The sequence below is a fragment of the Aspergillus novofumigatus genome, assembly GCF_002847465.1.
Source record: "Aspergillus novofumigatus IBT 16806 chromosome Unknown P174scaffold_5, whole genome shotgun sequence".
In the NCBI taxonomy this organism is placed as follows: domain Eukaryota; kingdom Fungi; phylum Ascomycota; class Eurotiomycetes; order Eurotiales; family Aspergillaceae; genus Aspergillus; species Aspergillus novofumigatus.
This window is the reverse complement of record NW_020194278.1, coordinates 3,295,030-3,316,113: the sequence shown is the minus strand read 5'-3', so window position 1 is coordinate 3,316,113 and position 21,084 is coordinate 3,295,030. Positions and strand designations below refer to the sequence as shown.

At 51.7% G+C, this 21,084-nt stretch overlaps 11 protein-coding genes across 11 annotated transcripts; 6 read left to right on the top strand and 5 right to left on the bottom strand.

Annotated features, from left to right (window-relative positions):
* Positions 1-202: 202 nt before the first annotated feature.
* Positions 203-828, top strand: P174DRAFT_422484 (uncharacterized protein; the record flags this gene model as incomplete). Its single annotated transcript, XM_024825048.1, has 2 exons — positions 203-350; positions 404-828. 2 exons carry the CDS (start codon positions 203-205, stop codon positions 826-828), a joined length of 573 nt encoding a protein of 190 aa, XP_024682086.1.
* Positions 829-1,115: 287 nt separating this feature from the next.
* Positions 1,116-2,012, top strand: P174DRAFT_336664 (ankyrin repeat domain-containing protein; the record flags this gene model as incomplete). Its single annotated transcript, XM_024821687.1, has 2 exons — positions 1,116-1,262; positions 1,788-2,012. Coding segments are annotated over 2 exons (372 nt in total), but the record flags the coding sequence as incomplete, so codon positions are not given.
* A 948-nt stretch (positions 2,013-2,960) lies between these two features.
* On the top strand, positions 2,961-3,614 carry P174DRAFT_235347 (uncharacterized protein). Its single transcript, XM_024821415.1, has 3 exons — positions 2,961-3,207; positions 3,263-3,325; positions 3,376-3,614. Exons 1-3 carry the CDS (start codon positions 3,091-3,093, stop codon positions 3,424-3,426), a joined length of 231 nt encoding a protein of 76 aa, XP_024682084.1. The 5' UTR covers positions 2,961-3,090; the 3' UTR covers positions 3,427-3,614.
* A 6-nt stretch (positions 3,615-3,620) lies between these two features.
* P174DRAFT_461901 (class I SAM-dependent methyltransferase) lies at positions 3,621-4,407 on the bottom strand (the record flags this gene model as incomplete). The annotated part of the gene is made up of 3 exons (XM_024830058.1): positions 3,621-3,797; positions 3,818-4,209; positions 4,239-4,407. The coding sequence occupies 3 exons, from the start codon at positions 4,405-4,407 to the stop codon at positions 3,621-3,623; spliced, it is 738 nt and encodes a 245-aa protein (XP_024682083.1).
* A 1,400-nt stretch (positions 4,408-5,807) lies between these two features.
* On the bottom strand, positions 5,808-7,236 carry P174DRAFT_461899 (alpha/beta hydrolase; the record flags this gene model as incomplete). Its single annotated transcript, XM_024830057.1, has 3 exons — positions 5,808-6,234; positions 6,336-6,973; positions 7,006-7,236. 3 exons carry the CDS (start codon positions 7,234-7,236, stop codon positions 5,808-5,810), a joined length of 1,296 nt encoding a protein of 431 aa, XP_024682082.1.
* Positions 7,237-7,512: 276 nt separating this feature from the next.
* P174DRAFT_235308 (uncharacterized protein) lies at positions 7,513-8,107 on the top strand. Its single transcript, XM_024821414.1, has one exon. It carries the CDS (start codon positions 7,746-7,748, stop codon positions 8,061-8,063), a length of 318 nt encoding a protein of 105 aa, XP_024682081.1. The 5' UTR covers positions 7,513-7,745; the 3' UTR covers positions 8,064-8,107.
* On the top strand, positions 8,108-8,946 carry P174DRAFT_490669 (uncharacterized protein; the record flags this gene model as incomplete). Its single annotated transcript, XM_024830812.1, has 3 exons — positions 8,108-8,369; positions 8,426-8,723; positions 8,797-8,946. Coding segments are annotated over exons 2-3 (336 nt in total), but the record flags the coding sequence as incomplete, so codon positions are not given.
* A 940-nt stretch (positions 8,947-9,886) lies between these two features.
* Positions 9,887-11,720, bottom strand: P174DRAFT_443353 (C2H2 type zinc finger domain protein). The gene is made up of 4 exons (XM_024827808.1): positions 11,210-11,720; positions 11,073-11,145; positions 10,678-11,022; positions 9,887-10,622 (listed from the first exon to the last, which is right to left on the bottom strand). Exons 1-4 carry the CDS (start codon positions 11,404-11,406, stop codon positions 10,089-10,091), a joined length of 1,149 nt encoding a protein of 382 aa, XP_024682079.1. The 5' UTR covers positions 11,407-11,720; the 3' UTR covers positions 9,887-10,088.
* Positions 11,661-13,130, top strand: P174DRAFT_443352 (NmrA-like family protein). The gene has a single exon (XM_024827807.1). The coding sequence runs from the start codon at positions 11,966-11,968 to the stop codon at positions 12,920-12,922; it is 957 nt and encodes a 318-aa protein (XP_024682078.1). The 5' UTR covers positions 11,661-11,965; the 3' UTR covers positions 12,923-13,130.
* A 546-nt stretch (positions 13,131-13,676) lies between these two features.
* Positions 13,677-14,694, bottom strand: P174DRAFT_490667 (uncharacterized protein). The gene has a single exon (XM_024830811.1). It carries the CDS (start codon positions 14,673-14,675, stop codon positions 14,067-14,069), a length of 609 nt encoding a protein of 202 aa, XP_024682077.1. The 5' UTR covers positions 14,676-14,694; the 3' UTR covers positions 13,677-14,066.
* A 3,428-nt stretch (positions 14,695-18,122) lies between these two features.
* On the bottom strand, positions 18,123-20,147 carry P174DRAFT_505430 (glycoside hydrolase family 76 protein). The gene is made up of 3 exons (XM_024831260.1): positions 19,541-20,147; positions 19,042-19,491; positions 18,123-18,977 (listed from the first exon to the last, which is right to left on the bottom strand). The coding sequence occupies exons 1-3, from the start codon at positions 19,748-19,750 to the stop codon at positions 18,411-18,413; spliced, it is 1,227 nt and encodes a 408-aa protein (XP_024682076.1). The 5' UTR covers positions 19,751-20,147; the 3' UTR covers positions 18,123-18,410.
* Between the last annotated feature and the right edge of the window lie 937 nt (positions 20,148-21,084).

Sequence of the window (21,084 nt, the reverse complement as noted above, 5' to 3'; positions counted from 1 at the left end):
TGGGTGTCAAGGCACCTTTTACCTGAGTGGATTATGGTTGACAGATTGAATGCAGTGTCGCGTCGGAGCCTTCGACCTGCCAATAAACCATGAGTCAATGAATACGGCTCATCCTTGCGTTAGTGCTTCCTGCCAAGTGAGAAAAATTCATCTGCCAGTTCTTCTAATAAAATACCAATTCTACATTCATCCAAGTATTCAAATGTGCGTCCTTCCACCGGAGATCCTCCATCATATTCTTGGCCGCATGACTCCCAGCTGGCGATGGGGCTGGCGCTGGAAAGATAGGAAAGAGCGGATGTTCGCCCGCTCAGATCTAATTTGGTTTTTGAACTTACGCCTCGTCAATAGTACGTCCCTTAGTCCTTATTAAGCGACCCAGGATGGCCTATTAACCCTACAGAGCAATTCGACGATATCGTGATCGACCATTTCCTTGCAGCAATTAGAGCCGGACTCATCCGTAGCGACCTTCCTATTCGCCGCGGGCCGCCGACCTGCTCGACGATGGCAATGGGAAGACGATTACTGTGGTCGGCTGGGTGTCGAAATCGTGGCCTTCAAGGGTCAGCGACGAGAAGTGTCCACCCACTCATCAACACTATCAATGCGGGGGTGGATGAGGTTGTTAAGCTTTTCTCGCGGAGGAGCCAAATGGAACCCGAGGTTCTCCAAATGACCTATCTAAAGGGAATGATATCGATGTTTGTCGGACTGACGGCGATTAATTTGATCGATGACCTTCGGGCTCAGACGAGGGCTGGAAGAGGGACTGTGAATCTAGATGGCCTGGACTCCGAGAAAGAGGGGGAAAGAGAGCGGCGTTGATGGCGGCTGCATATTTGGGCAGAATCGATGATATGGAGGCATTGCTTGCGTGGTGTATACAGAATACTGCCAATAAGGAAAAATGGCTCCATTTGCCGCTTATGGCGGCTGCTTTCGGCGGACAGGTGGACATCGTACGGTTTCTGCTCAAAAGGGGAGTTGAGGGGAATGCACGAACTGTCGGAAATGGGGATACCGCGCTGCATTTCGCTGCCTTGGCAGGGCATGTAGCCCTTGTCGAGTATCTTCTAGGGATGGGAGTGGAGGCTGATGTGGTGAACAACGCTGGGCACACGCCGCTTCTTTGGGCTGCCGGGGGAGGACACGCGGAGGTTGTGAGGGTGCTCGTGATGACGGAAGAGGTGGACGTGAATTTACAGGATCGTCTGGGGAGAGCGCCACTGATCTGGGCCGCGGCAAGAGGGTTTGACGATGTGGTGAAGGAGCTGTTACAGAGGGAAGAAATCGACGTCGATCTCGCGGACGGGGACGCAGAGGTTATTGAGGTGACTCCATTAGCCGTGACTGCGGTGATGGGCAAGGAAGATGTCTTCTACAGACTCTTCCATCATCCGAAGATTGACAGAGAGGTATGCACGGTCTTTCGACGCGCGCTGATTGGCGGAAAGGTCAGTATTGTGAGGATGATAATCGAGGCAATTCCCGACACTCTGGAAGACTATGAGTACGCCAACCATGAGACAGCTTTGCTCCGTGCCGCTGAAGAAGGAAGTGAAGAAGTGGTTCGATACCTGCTTTCTCTCAACATCATCCCCATCAATTATTAAGATTTTGACGGTAGGACAGCTATACATTGCGCCATCCAGTCAGGGGATCTTGGGAAAGTCAGAGCTCTCCTAGAGCATCCTGGCATAGACATCAACCTGACCACAATTGAAGATTACAACTGTCAGTCACCACTCCACTGCGCAGCCGACCAAGAACGCTTGGATCTAGAGATCGTGAAGGCGTTACTAGCCCAACCAGATATTATTGTCAACTCTCGAGATTTGTTTGCCAGGACGCCCCTCGCATTTGCAGCTTATAATGGGCAAGCTGATATGGTGAAGCTCCTTCTGTTGCGCGACGATGTGGATTTATTTCCTGTGGATAACTATGGAAACACCCCGTTACTTCTTGCTGCTGAAGCTGGAGAAAGCTTGGTTGTGAGTATGCTATTAGAGGTAGTAAATACAGATGTCTGGCACAGAAATCACAGGAACAGCACAGCGCTGGCATTGGCAGCGGAGTCGGGACATACAGGGGTTGTGAGACAGTTGCTCAGGCCAGGTCTTGAAGTAATGCAAGATATCATACGCGATGCCTTGGAAAACACAGAAGAGGCCTTGGCTGCTACTCGGAAGAAATCGAGTACTATCCCGAGTTACGAAAAGAAGAGGTTGGCGAGTGTAAGGGGGATGGAGGAGGCGCGCAAGCTGCTTTTGGCTTTTCTGGATAATATGAATCTATGATTTTGTATACGCAAAATGCAGACGAATTGAGTACTCGGGTCTGTGCTCTCAGTTGCCTTCAGCTCTCATAAATCAGAGTGTGTTTCCTTTAGGGCCATCAAGCATAAGCTTTCATTCGTTTCTTGGTCAAAGAGTCGACTCCCTCAGTCCACTGTGAATGAGACACCAGTTTCAGCTACGTAGAACTAAAGTCACAATAACTTCAATCAGCATAGCAAACGCTTTGTCCGCTTGTTTTGGGTACTTGGCGCCTCGAGGAACCTCTGGCGGTAGAAGGGGCATGCAGATGAGAGAGGCCAAATCTACCCCGCATCAGTTCGACATTTGGCTGTCATCGACCGAGTCACTCTTACTTCAACCATCATCCACCTCCCATTGCAACTCAAAACGCAAGGTCATACAGTCTCAAGGGGAGGAATATGCTCGTCGCGGCAGGCTTGAGGAAACATTCTTATGTCTCCTTTCCCTTCCAAGCTAACATCCGGACCACGGGGTTTGGACGCCGTGATGTGCCAGAGATTCGCAGCTGAGGGGTGCAATGTAGCCATTAACTACCACTCGAGCCCTGAGGTTGCAGAAGACCTCGCCAGTTGATTAGCTAAAGAGTACCCTACCAGGTCTATTGTTCTCCAGGGGCTCAGTTTAATTTCTGGAATCACTTTAAGAGGAGAATGCGGGCCGTGGTGTTTATATAACGACTTCATCAATCGCGGAACGTTCTCCCACTTGAGGGACGTGAAACCCATATCTCATATATAATAATTAGGGCATCACTCCAGACGGAAGCAGCATGGGTTACTCAGTGACTGAAGCCGCCGCTTTACACCTAATGAAGCATCTTGCTTTGCCCGTGGGATCAAAAATCTGCGTCAATGCTGTTGTACCGGGGCTGTTGTTGACCGATTGGGTGAGTCCTCTCTGTTGCCATTCAAATATTCTTCCGGCATTAAGAAGATGATTAGGGTAAAAAGTACGGCGAGACGGCGATTGAGTGGCTCAATCAAAAGGCCATCTTAAAGCATGAGGTGATGCTCTTGTCCTCGGTGTCCTGGTCTGTTTGCTAACTTTCTATCAGACCGACCTGGAAGATTGCGCGAATGTGAATTGGCAAAGAATACAGCCATGAGTGGACACAGATTGTAGTTGGTAGGTTCTCTCTCTTGTGCGCTGTCTAAGTATACTAATTTTGATGCAGATTCGGGGCTTGCCATGGGAACTCCTCCTATCAAATAGCGGTGTGATATATTTTGGAATCCCATGAAGACTAGAATGACACAAAAGAATGAGAACATATGATATAATGCGTTCGCAATTATGCTATCATGCCTTCGGCGCGACCTTAGCACTGACAAGAAGGAAGTTCGGACGATGGCGCTTCCTCTCCCATTCAAGATGGCTTGCTACATCGTCCATAGAAGACACTCCCTCTCTCAACCCCGTCAATTCAAATCTGCACTGTAGCAGTAGCGTGACGTACGTATCTGTCATACGATGATACTTCTTCACTTCCCACAGACCAACCAGTCCGTCAGTCGCACCCCCTCGTCGCTGTATGAATTCAGCGGCCATACAGTCCTCTGGAGGCCACCACTCTCTACCTTTATCCATTCAGCAGGCGGATCAACCGGCGCGGTCATAACTGGATGTTCAACCGAGAAGACCAACCTCCCGCCTTCTGGATTAAGGCATGCGTAAATCTGTCTGAATAGCCTGTCCAGATCCTCAATGTAGTATAATGCCAAGGAACTGAATACGAGATCATATGCGGCAGACTCAAGGACGATACTTTCCAGGTCCTGGATCTCGTAAGCGAATCTTCCAGCGGAGGCTGGTTGTATCGTCATTTCCCGTGCTTTTGCAATCATCTTGTCTGCTACATCAACGCCTCGAATATATGACGCGCCTTGCTCTCGTGGCCATCGTCAGAAGCTTCCGTACCCGCAGCCGAGATCCAGAACGCGATGGTCTCGAAGATTGTGCTGGTCATTTGGCGAAGCGCAGACCATTCCGGAGCGCCTGCGAGACCCTGCTGGGATCGAGGGAGTTTACCGTATTCGTTGAAGAAGGTGGAATCATCGTAGACGTTTTGTGCTGTGCCACTTGCCATGTTCGTGTCATTCATAGTGGTTTCCGAAGTTGATGGTCGAGTTGGAGAAGGCGCTTGAGCGTGGTCGGGGCTAAAAGTGCTTAATATAGCGACGTGCATAGAATGAGTCATACAGCATGGCAGTCCTGGTCGATGTACCCAGATGATCCAGGAATAGAAAAGTAGTATTTCGGAATAGTTAGAGACCGTGGCATTGCGCTAGTCCACAGATAATCATACCCCTCACCAGTATTTCCCAACCTTCCACCTCCAACGGCTTGACAGCATGGACATTAAGCACAAGTCAGCCTTGGGATCAGCTACCTCCAGAGGTGATCTCTATTCTCTGTAGTGTCAGATTTAGTATTTTACCCTCCTGAGAGTCTTAGTCATCTGCGCGAGTCCAGGCATAGCTTATGGCTAATATGGGTATAAATACTTTGATTGACATGCCAGGAGATGTGGTTGTCTTCTCCAGAGCTAAAATAAACACTGACTTCTCAAGCTCAATCCAAGAAACTTATACAAAAACAAACTTAAACGAATTCCTGTCTCTCAGTCATGCGTTCATTTGCACTGGCAGTGCTGGCCCTGATGGCAGCATCGTCACTCGCAGCTCCTGAGGTAGTCGCTCAGGAGGGCATTAGTGCTTTCGAGGCCATGAGCAAGTTGAGATCAGTACCCCAGGGATACGTCTATGCTGTGGACGATGGAGTGGCACGAGCTTACAACGAGAACGAATCGGAATAGCCCAGTCACCCATGATATTCAACACTGCCACTTGATGGCTATATTTATTATTTGTCAAAGAGTGCCAGCAACCACCTATCACAGTGCTGGCAAGGCCCTGTTAAGAACTTTAAAACCTTTAAGGGAAAATAAAGGAAAGGGTGCCTGCGTGGCTGCCAGTTTAAGATCAGTGAGCTGTGTGCCTTATTAATGCCTAGCCCTCATCAGAACCATCTAAATCAGTCTTATGTAAGAGGCTTAGTGAGGCCATCGGCTTTAGCAATTTATTCTGTAGTTAGTATATATTTCTGATTAACTATCCCCTTGTCTTGAACCTCTCCTTGTCACTTACGTTGGATATCCACGCGCTTCATGCGCAAATAGTAATAAGGATTTAAAGCTCCATCGTGTGGCCTCTTTTGCTGAGGGCCATGATAAGAGTTGGGAGAGTATGAGGGTCACTGGATGGCTTTTTGGGGGAATGAGGGAGTTCTGCCTGAATATCCGATTGAAGGGGTGCTTCTGGGAGGGATAGGCGTGGGAGTTGGGGAAGGAGATGTCTGTGTTTAGTTTGTAGCTATCTTGTGAGGCTAGGACTTCATCTTGTAAAGTGGGATTCTGACATTGAAATTTGATAGTAAAGGGTACGCATGAAGCTCTCGTTCAGCCGCGTCGCGAGAAAAAACCACAGTCTACTGCTTAGCGAGCTGAAAATTGCGCACAATCTTATCCCGAGCATGCTTCAACCCTTCCAGAACTTCCTCCTCAGTAGTATCGTTGAGGTTGCAAACATCTACGGAAGAACTCTCTAGAGATTTGGCAGCAAAGAACTTCCCATTTGTAGTAATCTCACTGGGATTCTGCACAGCTCGCGTCACGAAACTGGCGTAGCTTTCAAGGCTCTGCGAAGAGGTCAAAGTCCCCTGGAGTATATGCGCAAAGCAATGCGGCATAGCCTCATACTGTTCCCAGACGACAGTAACCCCCTGTCTCGCGGCCATCTGCGCAAAAACTTTGCACTCGTCCGTCAGTAGCTCCTCACCACAGGAGACGAAGATGGGAGGCGACCCTCTCCACGAGGGTGCTGCAACTGGGGAGACAAGAGGGTGACAAAGGGCACTTCCTTCGCAGAAAAGATCAGCCCGGGGTGGATTCGCGGGCCAAATATCACAAGGGGAGAATTGGCCGGGTTGATCGAAGGTGGCGGGAGATAGTCATACTGAGCATGTTTTTTGGACGACTGCATACTGCGCGTGAGGTCGAGAGAGGGCGAGCCTAGAGCGATTCCGGCTGGTAGAGGCACCTTGACTGGCTTTCCATGGAATATCACGACGGGAGGATCGCCATCAGGTGTACCCCGGTGGAGCTGAAGAATTGTCTGCAGGAGGACTGTTGCAAGGTTTCCACCGGCGGAATCACCGCCGAATACAACATGTGACGGTGGCACCGGGCTGTGGAGAGCGCCTTCCGGGGGATAGAGCAGCGACAGGTAGACAACCAGAGCATCTAGTAATGCAGACGGGAAAGGATTCTGCGGAGCAAGGCGGTAGCGAACCGAGAGCACTCGGCCTCCGGTGAGCTGAGCGTAACTGGCGACGACTTCTCTGTGCGAGCAGGGGTCCATGAGATAGTACGAGCCGCCGTGAAAATATAACAGAGTAACATCGGTAGTAGTCTCCTCCATCAAGCACTTGTACTTGTCAGCCTCGGAGATAGACGGCTCTGGAGCGTTGTGCGGAACACTCGCGCGGTATCCCGTCCATTCAGCCGTGACGGGCGCAAGAGCCGGCGTCAGATACTCCTCGTCTCCAGTACCAATTGCCCGGATGGCTTGGGACAATACGTCTCGAATTGCACCCTCGGGGGAGCGGGGATGGTCGCTCTACTAACCCACATACGGCCTTTCACGCCCGGATCCTGAATCGTACTGCGCTGCTGCATTGATATGGTGGAGGGAGGCGAGTTGCACAATACATTACGAATAATGGTCACGGTGAGCGCCGTGCGGAGATCCCATTTAGTAGATGTCGGATTCAGTTTCAAGACGTGGAAAAGGGCAGTTTTGAGGACCAGAGGGACCCTGAAAATAAGGAAGCGAGCAGCGTCCAGCAGGGAAGGCATGAGAGAACGAGGCTCAATGCAATTAGTCGCGGAGATTTCTTAGCGTAACCTCTCTGTGTCGATAAAAGCTGGGAAAGCGCGTCGCCGACCATCCGTGATTTATCCAGGGCAGCTGACGCTGAGGTTTGCGTTGTGCGCCAAGCGCAAAAGGTCCGCTCAATACGAGACAATTAAATTACCTGGGGTTCCAACTCCGTCAGATATACTAGACTTAACAAGTAACAACACATTCCCGGTGTTAGTGGTGTGATGGATTTCCCTACAACATTTGTTTATTAGTGGAACCCCCAAGACTTTACGCCACACCGCTTTTCATTTGACCGCAAAACATTGACGACAGAGGATACGCGGAAAGTAGCCTTTCGATCTCCTGGAGGAGCAGGCAACGGAGACTCAGCAACAGTTCCGGGTGGAGATGATCCGCCATGGAGTTGAGCACTGTCGGGAAGGGCATCGGATTATTCGATGCTTTGGAACTAGGGGTATCTGTGCAAGTCAGGTGATTTTACATGGTAAGTGAAAGTCACATGCCTGCCAGGCGCGTGCACCACCAGGAGACCTCGGAAGTCCACGTACACCTTTCCTGCCTCAAACAGCAGCTTCAACACTGTCGAATACCCCTTCTATGCCGATTGCAGAGGCGTTGGATGATCATCACGCTATTTACTGCTGTTGTTTTCAAGTGCAAAAGGTCGATCCACAAAGAGTCGATCTCTCTGATGCGGGAAGCTTGGCGGGAACCACTCCTCTGTGCTCTAGGATTATGTACTGCCCGTACCCCAGGTCTATTCAGCAGACGGCGCCCTCTCCCCGCTTCTTCAGTGTAGATAAACTCTCCCAGCCTCGCTTCCATAGAGCATACCATTTCCAGGAGTCCTCAATATGTCCCAGCACACAGTAGAGCTGAGACCATCTTCAACACGCGGCCGACGGGCATTGGATGTCCTTACCAAGTAAGCTGGATACATCTTGGGGAATCGTATAGCTGTTCCTGGCTCCCAGAATCCGAGAACTAGAGGAGCTTTCTGACCTTACCATCATTTGCAATGGGGCCACATTCCCGGTACATAAAGCAGCTGTCTGCTCACAGTCACCGGTCATACGCGCTGCCTGTACCAGGGGTTTCGATGCAGGTAATTTGACTAGAATAAACTTATACGCTCTAAATTATAGTAAAAAGCACGGTGAGGAATTTATGAGATAGTAGATGGCTCGAGGTATATTGTTGACAAACTTTGCAATATTTCTACACTGGAGATTATACGGGGATATCGGAAGAGGACGATAGCGCATACTCAGATATGTCTACGCTGCAACTTCATGCAAGAGTCTTTGCACTAGCCGACAAGCACGATGTGAAAGGCTTGTGTGGTCTATCAGCAGAGAAGTACTTCTCCAGGCTTGAGAAAGACTTCAACGTTGTTGAATTTTTAAAGTCTATCCTGGATGTTCACCATTTAACCTCCCCACCAATTCAGACGCTAAGGGTCTCTGTTCTACAATTTGCCCGAAGAAGCCTTGAGAACGCTGCATGACAGCTTGTATTCTAAGATCTATGAGGATATTACATCCGAAGTTTCATCACTTATGAAAGACTTGCCCGAATCATATATCGCATGCCCGATATTAGCCGATTGTCACCACTGTGGGCCAACAATGGCCATGCAGGCGTTGCAAGTTCGATGCTGGAAGTGCAGCCGAGGAAGGGCGTACTGAGAATGATAAGCGCGGCTTGAAATGTCCTCATCCACTTGCTGTGACGCTTGACTGAGATTTCAATACAGTACTGATAGCCAAGAAGAATCATCTCAAATCAATTGCAGCAAGAATAATCAAAACAATGTAAATTCAGACCGTATTCATCATCTTTGCTTATGGGCTCCGTTACCGACCATATCCAACAAGCAGATCATCGGCTCCGCTGCCCAGGTTTCGCGTCTACTGAACGTCCGTTGGGTGCTCAGTATCGTCAAGCGGCTAGCTGGAATTGAAAATCAACTGTCGGTCCTTCGTCCGAATTGTCTAGAGCTGGGATGTCTGCCCTGTTCTTCAATACGTATCCTAATTCTCCAGACCATACGAATTCACTGTCTGAAATAAGAAACCCACCCTTGGGAGATTATCCAAAAAGCTAGATCTTGGAGATATTGTCAGAGAAGCAGTCCCTCTGGAAGACCAAATAAGCCTTCAGGAATTTGTCCAAGTCGACCTTGCGGTTGAGCCTAGCGGTATCTCAAGGGTTCGCGGCCTCTGTCAGTTAGTCCAGATCGAGTGAAGACGACCACTATAATCCAGATGCAACCGGATGGCGACCCTCGCATGACAAGATTCAGCGGATACAAACAGGTTCTTCGGGCGATATAACAGAGGCTTGTGCAGTGCGGCAGCTTGACGGGGCTTTGATGCTTTGGTATGGGAAAGAAATTATGGATCTTGAGTCACATCGGGAGATTTGGGTATGTCTAGTTTCTACGGGGTCAGACATAGTAGTATGCCATGGCAATTGTGCTAATTTGAGCTTCGTTGGAAATATGTCCGCTGGCCTCCGTGTATGCGTAGACAAACCGTGTATTCATAATCCAATGATTAAGATCTTAGATCTAATGGCTGTACAGCTTCTGTGATGGCCCAAAACAGGCCACATCAAGGAGTTGAAGCAGATGGGACGCATGTGGTAAATAAGAGGACCCGTTCCAACGCACGCTATCAACATGTGACTTCAATGCTTGCTGGCTAATGACCCTGAAGGGTAAATTGGACAAGTTACCAGGACACACTCCCCGAGAAAGAAGGCCTCCTACACGCCAGCTTCTCACCAGCGCTCTGTTCATCACTGATCATAAGGTGGTGGTTTATAAACCGAGAAAATCTAATACATCTGCATAATTTGAGATCCACTGTGCTTGAAAGTCATCTTGCAGGGAAATCGTATTCTCCCCCTTCGCATTAACTTCCCATTCGTCTCTTCCAAAGGAATTCCACAAGGGATCATTGCTTGGTAGTGGGAATTGGAGTTCACTCGCGTGTAGCAGAGGGCTGTCTTCCGTACTAGAGCTGCTTATTTTCGCACAAAACTTGTAAAGTGCTATACCGAAACGTTTGACTTCCTCAATGCTGACCCAGACAAATGAGGGTAGATCAGCTTCGCAATACCTGGCGAGCATGTTCGGATAAGAGAACATGCCCAGTTTTCGACAGCTACTAACAAGCGATTTGAGTAATGCTAAATCAGCAGCGGAGATAGACGCTTTAAGGTCGAGGTTAACAACACCGTCAGCCTTCACGATAACAGAGAAAATAACATGTAGTAGGATAGCTTGGTATGTGGCAATTGGCCAAAAGCAGGCGCTGCAGGCTCCCTCTACTTCTGAGGCATCCCATTTCTGCTATAGCTTACAGGTCAGTAATTCAGGTACATCATGGGTTGGTTATCTGACATACCCTTTGATCCCGAATGGCAAAGTCAAGTATATCATGAAGCTCCACTGCCGCCGCCTGCGCTGATTTTTCTCCTGATGTCCACATGCCCATAGCCATCACTGATTGTAGGAGTAACGGGGTTTCCTGGCGCACATCGAATGACCCTCTGTGGATGAGAGGCCATCGCGGATGGAATAACTCAAAATAACGGTCAATCCACTTCTTCTTCTTCTTCTCCCCGTAATATATCTGTGACTTTCTGTGGTTTAGGATTGGAGAGGGTGGGGTGGAAGATCGGATTCGATGCGCTTCCGAAATACTAGCATGCTTTCGGAAAGAACATTGTACGTTGCGACGAACACACTCCTCGCATGGTACGCCCCTTCACACCGAGACTTGCCTGCATGGCAACTCACACAGGCTTGACGCGCGCGATTTAGAGGCTCTGTTATTTTGTGCTGCTTTCGTATGTGACGTCGAAGGGTGTCCCTAATTTTAACATCTCTAGCGTTAAAATGAGTGTTGCAAGAAGGTGGATATAGTACGTGGATACCTTCGTTGATATTCGCGACCACAGCTAGAACAAATAAAAACCTGCTGCTTTGTGTGTTTTGCTCTTTCGTGGCGGTTCAGGTGTTCTTTGCGCTGGTATCTAGCATTGCAGCCAGGAAATTGACACCGAAACGCGTAGTATGCGAAAGGGCCAGGGAGACCTTGGAGGAACTCGACCTCAGTGTCAAACCCTTCCATGGAAAAGTTACCCCGGCCTCCACGCAGAAAATGCCTCGAAATTGAATGAAGAGTCGGCTCTACGGAGCTTCGCGTGGGTGTTGAGTCATTGCAAATTGACTTTTGAACCATCCCACCGCGTCCGCCGCCATCCCACACCGGCATCCCACCGGCATCCCATTTGCTTCTTTACTGGTGGCGAATCGGGGCATGCTTTGAGGCGCTTCACAATCGAAAATCTCACGCAGAAATTCTTGAAGGGTAAAGAAAGTGTATAATAAACGGCACTTTTATCACAGTAATAAGTGGCTTAGAATATTGGAAATGGTACGGCCATTTGTAGATGTCATAGTTTGCTCAGTGGGATGCCGGCGGGCGGCCAGCAGCAGGCCAGAAGTCTTCGCCACAGAACGGAACTCGGCGAATCATCACTCTCGCGCTCCTCTATCTTCTTATTAATGCCTTCTGTATGATATCTTCACTATTCACGACAAAGGCAAAAGGCCGGCTATAAGTATCTAGAACAGCCCTGATATTTGTCCATACCTCAGCGTGAAATATATCTCCTACCTCAAAGACCATGACTCCTTCCATCCTGATCGTCGGCGCCACTGGTAATACCGGCCGGGCTGTCACTCAGACTCTGCCAAAGTTGCTTCAATCAAGCAGCACCCTACAGGGGAACCGCATCATTGCTCTGACTCGCTCCTCCAGCAGCCCAGTGGCGCAACAGCTCGCCAAACTCCCTGGAGTTCAAGTGATTGAGCAGAACTGGGTTGAGATCACCGCTGACTGGCTCCGGGAGCACCATGTTGCTAGAGCCTTTATTGCATCCCACAATGCACCTAACCAATTTGCCGAGGAGTCGACGTTCCATCTCAATGCCCTCCATGCCGGTGTCAAGTACGTCGTGCGGATCTCGACTACTGCTGCGAATGTGCGCCCAGACTGTCCTGCCTACTACCCACGCCAGCACTGGGCGATCGAGGTTCTACTCGGCTCGCCCGAGTTCAACGACTTGCAATGGACGTCCCTCCAGCCAAATGTCTTCTCGCCACTTATCATGTCCCCCGCTGCGGAGTTGATTAAAAAGTATCGCAAGACTGGAGAGCAAGACTCCCTTCGTCTGATGCTGTCAGAGGATGCACCTGTCGGGATCATCGATCCTGACGAGGTTGGTGTTATTGCAGCTTATCTCTTGTCTCAAGATGACACTTCCGTGCACAACAAGGCCAAATACATTCTAAATGGGCCTGAGGACATAACTGGAAAGCAGATTGTCAACATGATTGAGAAAAACATTGGCGTGCCCGTAAAAGACGTTACTTATAAAGACGTCTCTTTCATCGACTCGCTGTATGAGTACCAGTACGCGGCGACCAAGGAATCGAAGAACGTCATCTACTCGATCAAGCGGGCTCCCGAGACAGCGTGGGACGGGAAATGCTCGGCTTCTACAACCAGCAAAGAGGTGCTGGATCTTGCCGCCCCAAAACGGACACCTGCTGATGTTTTAGAGTCTTTGCTAGGGGAGTGAGGGACTGTAAGTAAGCTGAAAAGAAAGTGAAACAGCTACTGCGCACTTGAAATGGAAAAGAAAAGAATTACTATTAAGTATATATGGTTTAAAGCGGAAGACTATATGGTTCTTTGGAATTGTGCAGGAAGCTGAAAAAATACGAAACCCATAGCCACAAATCAGATCCCGAGAATATGATTCAGGGATAGTTTCCTCCAGAGCGTTTATCTATATATTCACCAGGATGTCTAGAGCCTCCCTGCAGTCATAGTAGTTGGATAAAACAGCAACTTTCGCGAGTAGCTTAAGGGTGATCTTCCGCGGTACAGGGTAGTATTGGCATGAACAACGTGAAGGAGGATTAAGAGTGCCCTGATATCCCAGGTATCCGCAGTAGTCGTGACTGAGCCTTTTTGTAGGTAAAGAAGGATTTCCTTCTAAGCACCCTTCAGTAGTTTCTTTAAGAAAGACGAGGTAAGGATTAAATCCTTCGCGGATACTTAGATGCGAAATCAACTTTTATCTAGCTGCTCAGCGACCCCAGTTTCCGCAGGTTCTTCAACAGCAGGTTATTCGGCAACAGTCCATCCGGTAGTTGGCCATTCAGGAGCGGCCTCTTCAGCGGCAGGGCAGGCTCCTCGATTGGCTGTTGGGGAGGTTCAAGAGGAAAGGGATTATCCTAACAAGGACTAGATCCCGTTCAACCCCGAAACGCTGACCCCGTCGGCCTACCGAACCGCGCCCTTCCCGTTCACCTCGACCCAACCCGCCCCTGAACTCGTAAGGAAGACACCTGCGAATACAATGGGCACCTCGCGCACCAGAAGGCGGAAACGGGAAGCACTTGGGGCGGCTCAAGCACATGTAATAGCAGCATCTGCCCAGAGGAGGGCTGCCAGCATATAGCGCCCAGTAGCTACAGCTGGTAGCCGCTCAGCCTCCTCCACACCCCAAAGGACCCCGAAATCCACACCAGATACAGCCGAAACAGAACCAGGCGAAGCCAAAACCAAAGCTCGAACTACTCTCGCCACCCAAGACGACTAAACCATCCAAATCCTCCAGTACAATGTCCAGAATTCGCTAGATATCAGCATGGCGCCCCTCCTTCGGGACCCCCAGCTCCGTGACTACGCGGTGGTCGCCATCCAGGAGCCCTGGGTCAACACCCATGGGGATGCTCCCCTAACGCACATCCCCCGTGAAGCAGCTGATCACTTCCATACATATAGCCGGTAGCAGGGCCAGGCCGTGGCCCCCCGTGTCTGCACATACGAGCGGAAGACCCTTGCGCTGGCAGGTTACCTTCCTCTCCAAGCACGTCATCTCCACTGCCATCCAGCCGGCACCCAGTAAGCCATGGATCATGGTCCACAACATCTACAACCCGCCACAGACTGCAGCCAATAAGGGAGTGGCGGACCTCATCCAGGCCCTGGTGGCCACAGACCAGCAACAACAGGCGTCCAAAGAACCTGCGGAGCACGACATGGTTGGTGATTTCAACATCCATGACGCCCTCTGGGCCGGTAGGCACCGACTTCCGCGGGCCCAACAACAGCGACGGCACAGAGGCTTTAAAGCAAATCATTAAGCAGAGGCCATTAGAGCTGGTCACCCCGCTCAGCCTCATCACCCAGCCTACGCCCATTGCCGCGCGGGACACTGTCGGCCTCAACCCCAGCAGCCTTGACCACCCTGACAACGCCAGCCCAGGGACCCTCTCAGCAGAGGAGAGGGCCGCCGGCACGATGATCAATCTCACCTTCATCTCGTGGGGCCTAACAGACCACATCCACCACGTTCAGGAAGCTGACCTAGATGGCAGTTCAGACCACCTCCCAATCAAGACCGAATTGAACGTCAGCCTTGAGCCCGAACCACCACAACGACGCCGAAACTGGGCCACCATGGTCCCCCAGAAGCTGGTCTCAGCCCTCACCGCGCGCCTTCCCCCGATGCTCCCTGCTGACGCGGATCAGGTGGACATTGACCAGTTCGTCAGTGAGATAGTCAGCGCGCTCACTGCCGCGATCAACACAGCGGTGTCCTGGCTCCGCCCTTCTCAGCACTCCCGCCGCGGCTTCACCCCAGAATGCCGTGCTCTACTTCAGGGGAAGAAGCACCTCAAGCGAACCATCACAACATATCAGAGCAAACACCGCTGCGAGGCCCCCTTAGCCCTGCGGGCCTGGCTGATTCGGGCAGCCCAGGCCTGCAAGCGCGCGGCCCAGCACTGCTGACACAACACCTTTCTGCAGCAGATCACTGACATCGCGGATATGGATGATGTTTGGCATGCTGTCCGCTGGACGAAGAACCAAGGCCCATACCAGGCCTACACCCCCATGCTTCGGGACCCAAATACCAGCGCGGTGGCCTACGAGGCTCGGGAGAGAACTGAACTCCTCGCTCACTAGTTCTTCCCGCCGCCCCCGCAGGCCAATCTGGATGACCTCTTGGGGTATGAATACCCCAAACCAATCAGCGTGCTGGAATTCAGGGCGCATGAGGTCCTCCGCACTCTCTGCTCTGTCAAAGCTGACAAGGCTCCGGGCCTGGACAGTATCACCAACCAGGTGCTGCAGGCTACGGCGGAAGTTCTAGTTCCAAGCCTCACCAGCCTGTACAACCAGTGCGTCCGGCTTGGTTACTGCCCAGAGCACTTCCGCGACGCCACTACTGTCACCCTCCGCAAGCCAGGCAAACCAGACTATTCGACTCCGGAGGCATACAGGCCTATTGCTCTGCTCAACACGCTCAGTAAGCTACGTGAGGCCCTGACCACTACCCAGATGAGCTATCTAGCAGAGGCCCACAGGTTGCTTCCAGATAACCACTTCAGGGGCCGTAAGGGCCAGGGGACGGAGAACACCCTCCACGCGGCCCTGGAGGCCATCCACTCTGGCTGGAAAGATAGCAAGCTGGTGTCCGCGCTGCCTACTCGACATCTCTGGGGCCTTCAACTGTCTCCCATAATTGACTGCTTCACAATCTCCACGCATAGAGGGTCCCATAGGCCTAACGTCACCTGGCTTGGCAGCTTCCTCTGTTGCTGGTCCACCTCGCCTGTGCTGCCTGAATACATCATGCCAACCAGAGAATAGAGACTGGCATCCCGCAGGGCTCCTCCTTATCACTAGTTCTCTACATTTTCTACAACGCGGGCCTAATGGACCAGGGGGACACCGAATGGGGCACTGATAATATCGGGTATATTGGCAATACGACAATGCTCGCTACTAGCGACAGCGAGCGCGCCAACTGTCAACGGCTACGGGAGCACTACCAGCGCGGGTGCCTCCGCTGGGCCGCCACCCACGCCTCTCAATTCAAACCGTCGAAGTTCTAGCTCAATCACTTCCACTCTCCAGGCCGGCGTCCAAGGCCTGGGAAACCGCTGGACCTCAGCGATGGGCAGGTCGTCGAGACCGGCGCGACGGCCTGGCTCCTCGGAGTCATTCTCGATCAGAACCTCACCATTGAGGCGCACCTCAAGCACGTCGACAACGCGGCCACCCGGCGGCTCCAGGCCATCAGCGTCCTCGGGGATCCAAATGGGGCCTGCGCCTGCGGGAACTCCAGCACGTGTACACGGCCTATATCATCCCAATCATGCTCTACCGTCTACGCCGCCTCTGCCTAGTACACGCCGCCAGTCCGGGGCCGAAAGCGCTTCCATAGTCGGCAAACAAAGGTACTGAATCGCATCCAGCGCCGGGCCGGGAAGCTGATCACAGGGGCCTTCCGAACGGTCAGCGGGCCCGCGTTCGACGCCGAATTAGTCCAATGCCATTGCTTCTCCGACAACGCCGTATCCAGACGCTTATCCGAATCGCCACCACGCCCGCCTACCGAATGCACATCTTGGATCGTCGCCGTCATCACCGGAATCCGCCGCTACACACGCCATTGGAAGCTGCGGAAGAAGACGTTGAGTTAGCAACTGGCATTGACCCTAGAGACCTGGAGATTCGCCTACCGTGGGCGGTACCTCCGTGGTCGGAACCACCGGAGGTGGTGATTCAGGAGACGAAGGAGCGATCCCTGGTCCACCATGACGTCCACTGCATCGCGTACCCTGAGGCCATTCGGGTCTACACGGACGGGTCCGGCATCCACAGGCGCGTGGGAACCGTTGCGGTGTGCCTGGACCCCCAACCATCTGCGTCCAGCGATACCTGGGGACGGATCTCGAACACACAGTGCCAGTGGCGGAGGTTGCAGGGTTGGTGCTGGCCCTGCGGCCCCTCAAGCGAGATCTGGTGCCACGTGACGCCTGGACGGCCGCAGCACAGGCAGCGTCGGCGGCGCACCATGGAGTCGCTGGCAACGAGCTCGCGGACCGCAAGCAGGCTGGCGCCCAGAGCTACGGCCACGGACGACTGATATGGGCCGCTGCCGCCGGCGGCCGGTCATACTGCCAGATCACCCCATATGCGGTCCCTAGTTGTCTGGATCAAGCAGCACACTAAAGAACAATGGGTGGAGGGCCAGGCGGCAGTCTCCGCATGGCGGACACCTCCGGGACCTCCTCGCCGAGGTCACCAAGCATTCGATCACTATCTACGACAATCTCACCCCCGTGGAACGCAGTGTTCCGGCCCAGATGCGCACCGGCAAGGTTGGGCTGAATCACTACCTCTCAACCATTAACTGGGCCGACGAGCCCCCTCTGCCTGTGTGGCCGGGGCCCAGAGACGATCCACTATGTGCTGTTCAGCTGCACATGATACAAACGACCTTCAGTAGATAGTGTTGGCCAGTGCAGAAGGTCCCTGAAACCTGACAGAGGCCTTAACAGAGAAGTAATATGTTTAGTGGACCGCGTGCCTCATGTTGAGCACCAACCAGGAGATGTACCTGGCAGAGGCAACCCCGCTGGCATGGCTTAAGTCGAGCACCCCCAGCAGCGTGTGGATCGGTGGCTACTGACAGCTCAGCAGATAATAGCTGACAAACCGCAATCACACACTATTACATACTACTAGTTACTCCCACTGGCGCGGTGTTGCCACCTGCAGCCGCGACTCGCGCACCTGCATGGTATCGGCATGCTGTTTAGGGCCCCCCTGAAGCTTTGACGCGGCCCTGTCCGGTGGCGGCGTCCCCAAAACCCTCGCTGGCCTGGGAACCTGCGACATCCGAATGGGTCAGCGGCTATCTAGTGGAATTGGCTTGTACGGGCACCTAGGCAGGCGGAAGGGCATTTACGAGGGAAGCAAGGTAGCACTCACTGATTTTGGCCCCGGCCGACATGGATCTACGGGGGTATGGCTTAGTTTAGGGGCCTGAGATATATAGGTATATGTACAGTGACGGCGCCAGTCTGCGGGGACGGTCGTCAGGCAGTCGCTGCTCATTAGGAGCCTCCGGCATGGCCCAGCCCGGCGCCGCAACGGAATAAGAAATAAATCAATCAATCAATCAACCAATCAAGCATAACAGTAACCACCAATTAATGTTTTTAGAGCAGATGAGCAAGTTCACGCTTGTCATGTCTTGACTAACCACCAAACCGACCCCCGGCGGTAAGCACGATGATCACAGTGAGAATCCACGCCCCCGCGCGATCGGCTACGTCAATGGGGGGGAGCGTATCCAAGGTCGTCTCCTCCTCATGGGTCGCAATAATCTGATGCTCCTTGCCGTCCGGGTTCGTGTCAATGGTCTTCGGTGCGGTCGACTTGAAATACATCAGATTGGCTGTGATACCGCCCAGGGCCGCCATCTGCGACTCCAGTCCGGGTGTGAAGCCATCCCATGTGGACTGCCACCAACGCATGCCGCAGGTATTACCAGGCTGCTTAGAGCACTGCTTAGAGATGGCGAGAGCAGATCCCTGCAGGACTGGGTAGATCCGGGTCGCAGTTGAGGGAACGAGGATAGCGGTATGCGCCAGCCACATGGCCGTGTATCCTTTAAAGCCTATCTGATTGCGATCACAGGTCATGATGGGCTCACAGGCAACCTCAGACAGGACGTCGCCACCCTTGTCGTTGGGGCAGAAGGTCCCAAGAAGGGAGTTCAACAGCCCGTTGACTCTCTCCAGCCACTGTTCATTCCCGTTGGTCTTTTTATCACCATATGTAATCAGCGAGCTGGTTAGGTAAGTCACTAGACACAGGATCACTTACATAGTTATACATGAATGAGGCCCCTGACAAATAGGTGCCGTAATTATATGACCACTGAGTATTTCCCGCATCCTTGCAGTTGGCTTCAATGGAGGTTGAGTCAGCAATATACCAGTGATTAGTCTGTAAGAGCGGCGTGCTGGCCGACCAGTCCCAGATCTTTTCAGCCCATTGCGCATAAGTATTGTTCATAGTGAAGCGTGCAAGCCGGGCCGACAGTTCAAAAAGACCGCCATTAGATATGGCGTTCTTCATCGTGTAACCCGGCAGATAGAGCGGGATCTGCCATCGCATGCCGCCGTCACAATCCGTGGTATCCCATCGGGCAACCTGCATGTTGAAGACAGCCCGCGCCAGGGAGGTCCAGGTGGGTTTATCTGGGATCTCTGGGAACCCAGTCTCTGAAGCGGTGATGGAGGCAAGACCCCAGAACATCTGATCATCATTACCCTGGGAGAGATTAACATGGATGAAAAAGGGGACAGATCTATCCCCCTACCAGCCAGTGACTGTAATTTTGCGAGAAGAAGTCATAATTCTCACCCGACTGGAACATCAGGTCATGTGACACAACGGGATTATAGGTGTCATCGCTGGAGGCATGCCAGTACTGGATGAGCGTCATGAACATGGCACCCGCCACGTACCAGGTGCCTGTCAGCTTGCCCGGGATGCCTTCAGTCTGGTTCTTGTCGTAGAACTCCATCATGGGCGCCGCGACTATTTTGGCGGCCGACTTGAGGGTGTCTGATTACATCGCATGTGTCACAAACGTACACCTCATATAAACCCTCAGGATGTCTCAAAGATGAGGCTTTGGGGAATACATACCAACATCATTCGCCTGGATCCCAAGATCTGCTAGAGCCACCTGCTCATAGAGGAGAAGAGTCGTGGCCCCGCAACGGTACAAACTCCGCAGGCGCATCCCAAAAAGTGTTGGTTGACTGGAGAGGGGAGAACAGTCTGAGGCTACTGAGAAAATGGGCAAGTCAAAATGGGAATAGCACAAATTCGAACTTTACTGTAAAACTCATGTCGAGTGAAAGGCGCAACCTTGGATGCCTGCGCAATTCGGTGGTTTATCATGTTGAGTTGATTATAAGTTGGCTGAGGCAGGACAAATGCAGGGCTGCGCCAGGCTTATTCGAGCTTTGTCAAATTAAGGAGTTGAGGCTACGGATTGACCTGCACAACCATTGATTGCTGCCTGGAACGACCATCGTGGCTGTACCCTGCCAAGTACCAGGATGTTCTCTGTAGTGTAGTTTTGAGAGAACGACTGCTGTGGGGTCAAATCTTGTATTACCAAATCAGGTTAGTGCCTGAATTCACTGAATTCGAACATGTATTAAACTTTGTTTACGTATTAGCCGGCTGTGCTGGCATCAATGTTGATACTTGAAGCCGAATTCATTCAAAAGCTAAAGACATACCCTTATACATATTTTCCTTACAAACGCTACTAGCATATGTGAATAAAGGAACTGCAACAGACTCTTTGATTTATTTCCTGAATTACAGGAGATGGCTATTTCCTATGGACAAATACCCTCCCATTCAGAGACTCAAATACTTTTCCAGGATAACCAACAGGTTTCTAAAGACCAGCAGTGCCTTAAGACTCCAGTATGAAGGGACTTTCTATTGCTCAGTAACAGGGACATCAATCATTGGGCTATAATGCTGTATGTTGCAGCCCAGCCCTTCCAAGAGCGTCCACACTCCAGACTAGAGTGTTGTTAGTGACTCTGACAGGTTGCACGCGGTAACTTACAGGCAAACTGATACATTCCATTGGTATGTGCCAACCCTTGGACAAGGTTAGTTTGAGTTGGTAGGAGTAAGCGATATATATATCCCTGCGGGAATTTATCCTTCAGCATAGGCCAGTTTCCCCCAAGCTTTGCTGTAGGGAGCCGGCTGACAAAATTTAAAGTCAAAATGCTACTAGCCGTCTCATATCTTGCATAGTACATGGCGATTCTGGGCTTCTATAGCTTTTTAAACATTTCTGGAGACACTGAAACACTGGCGATTTCA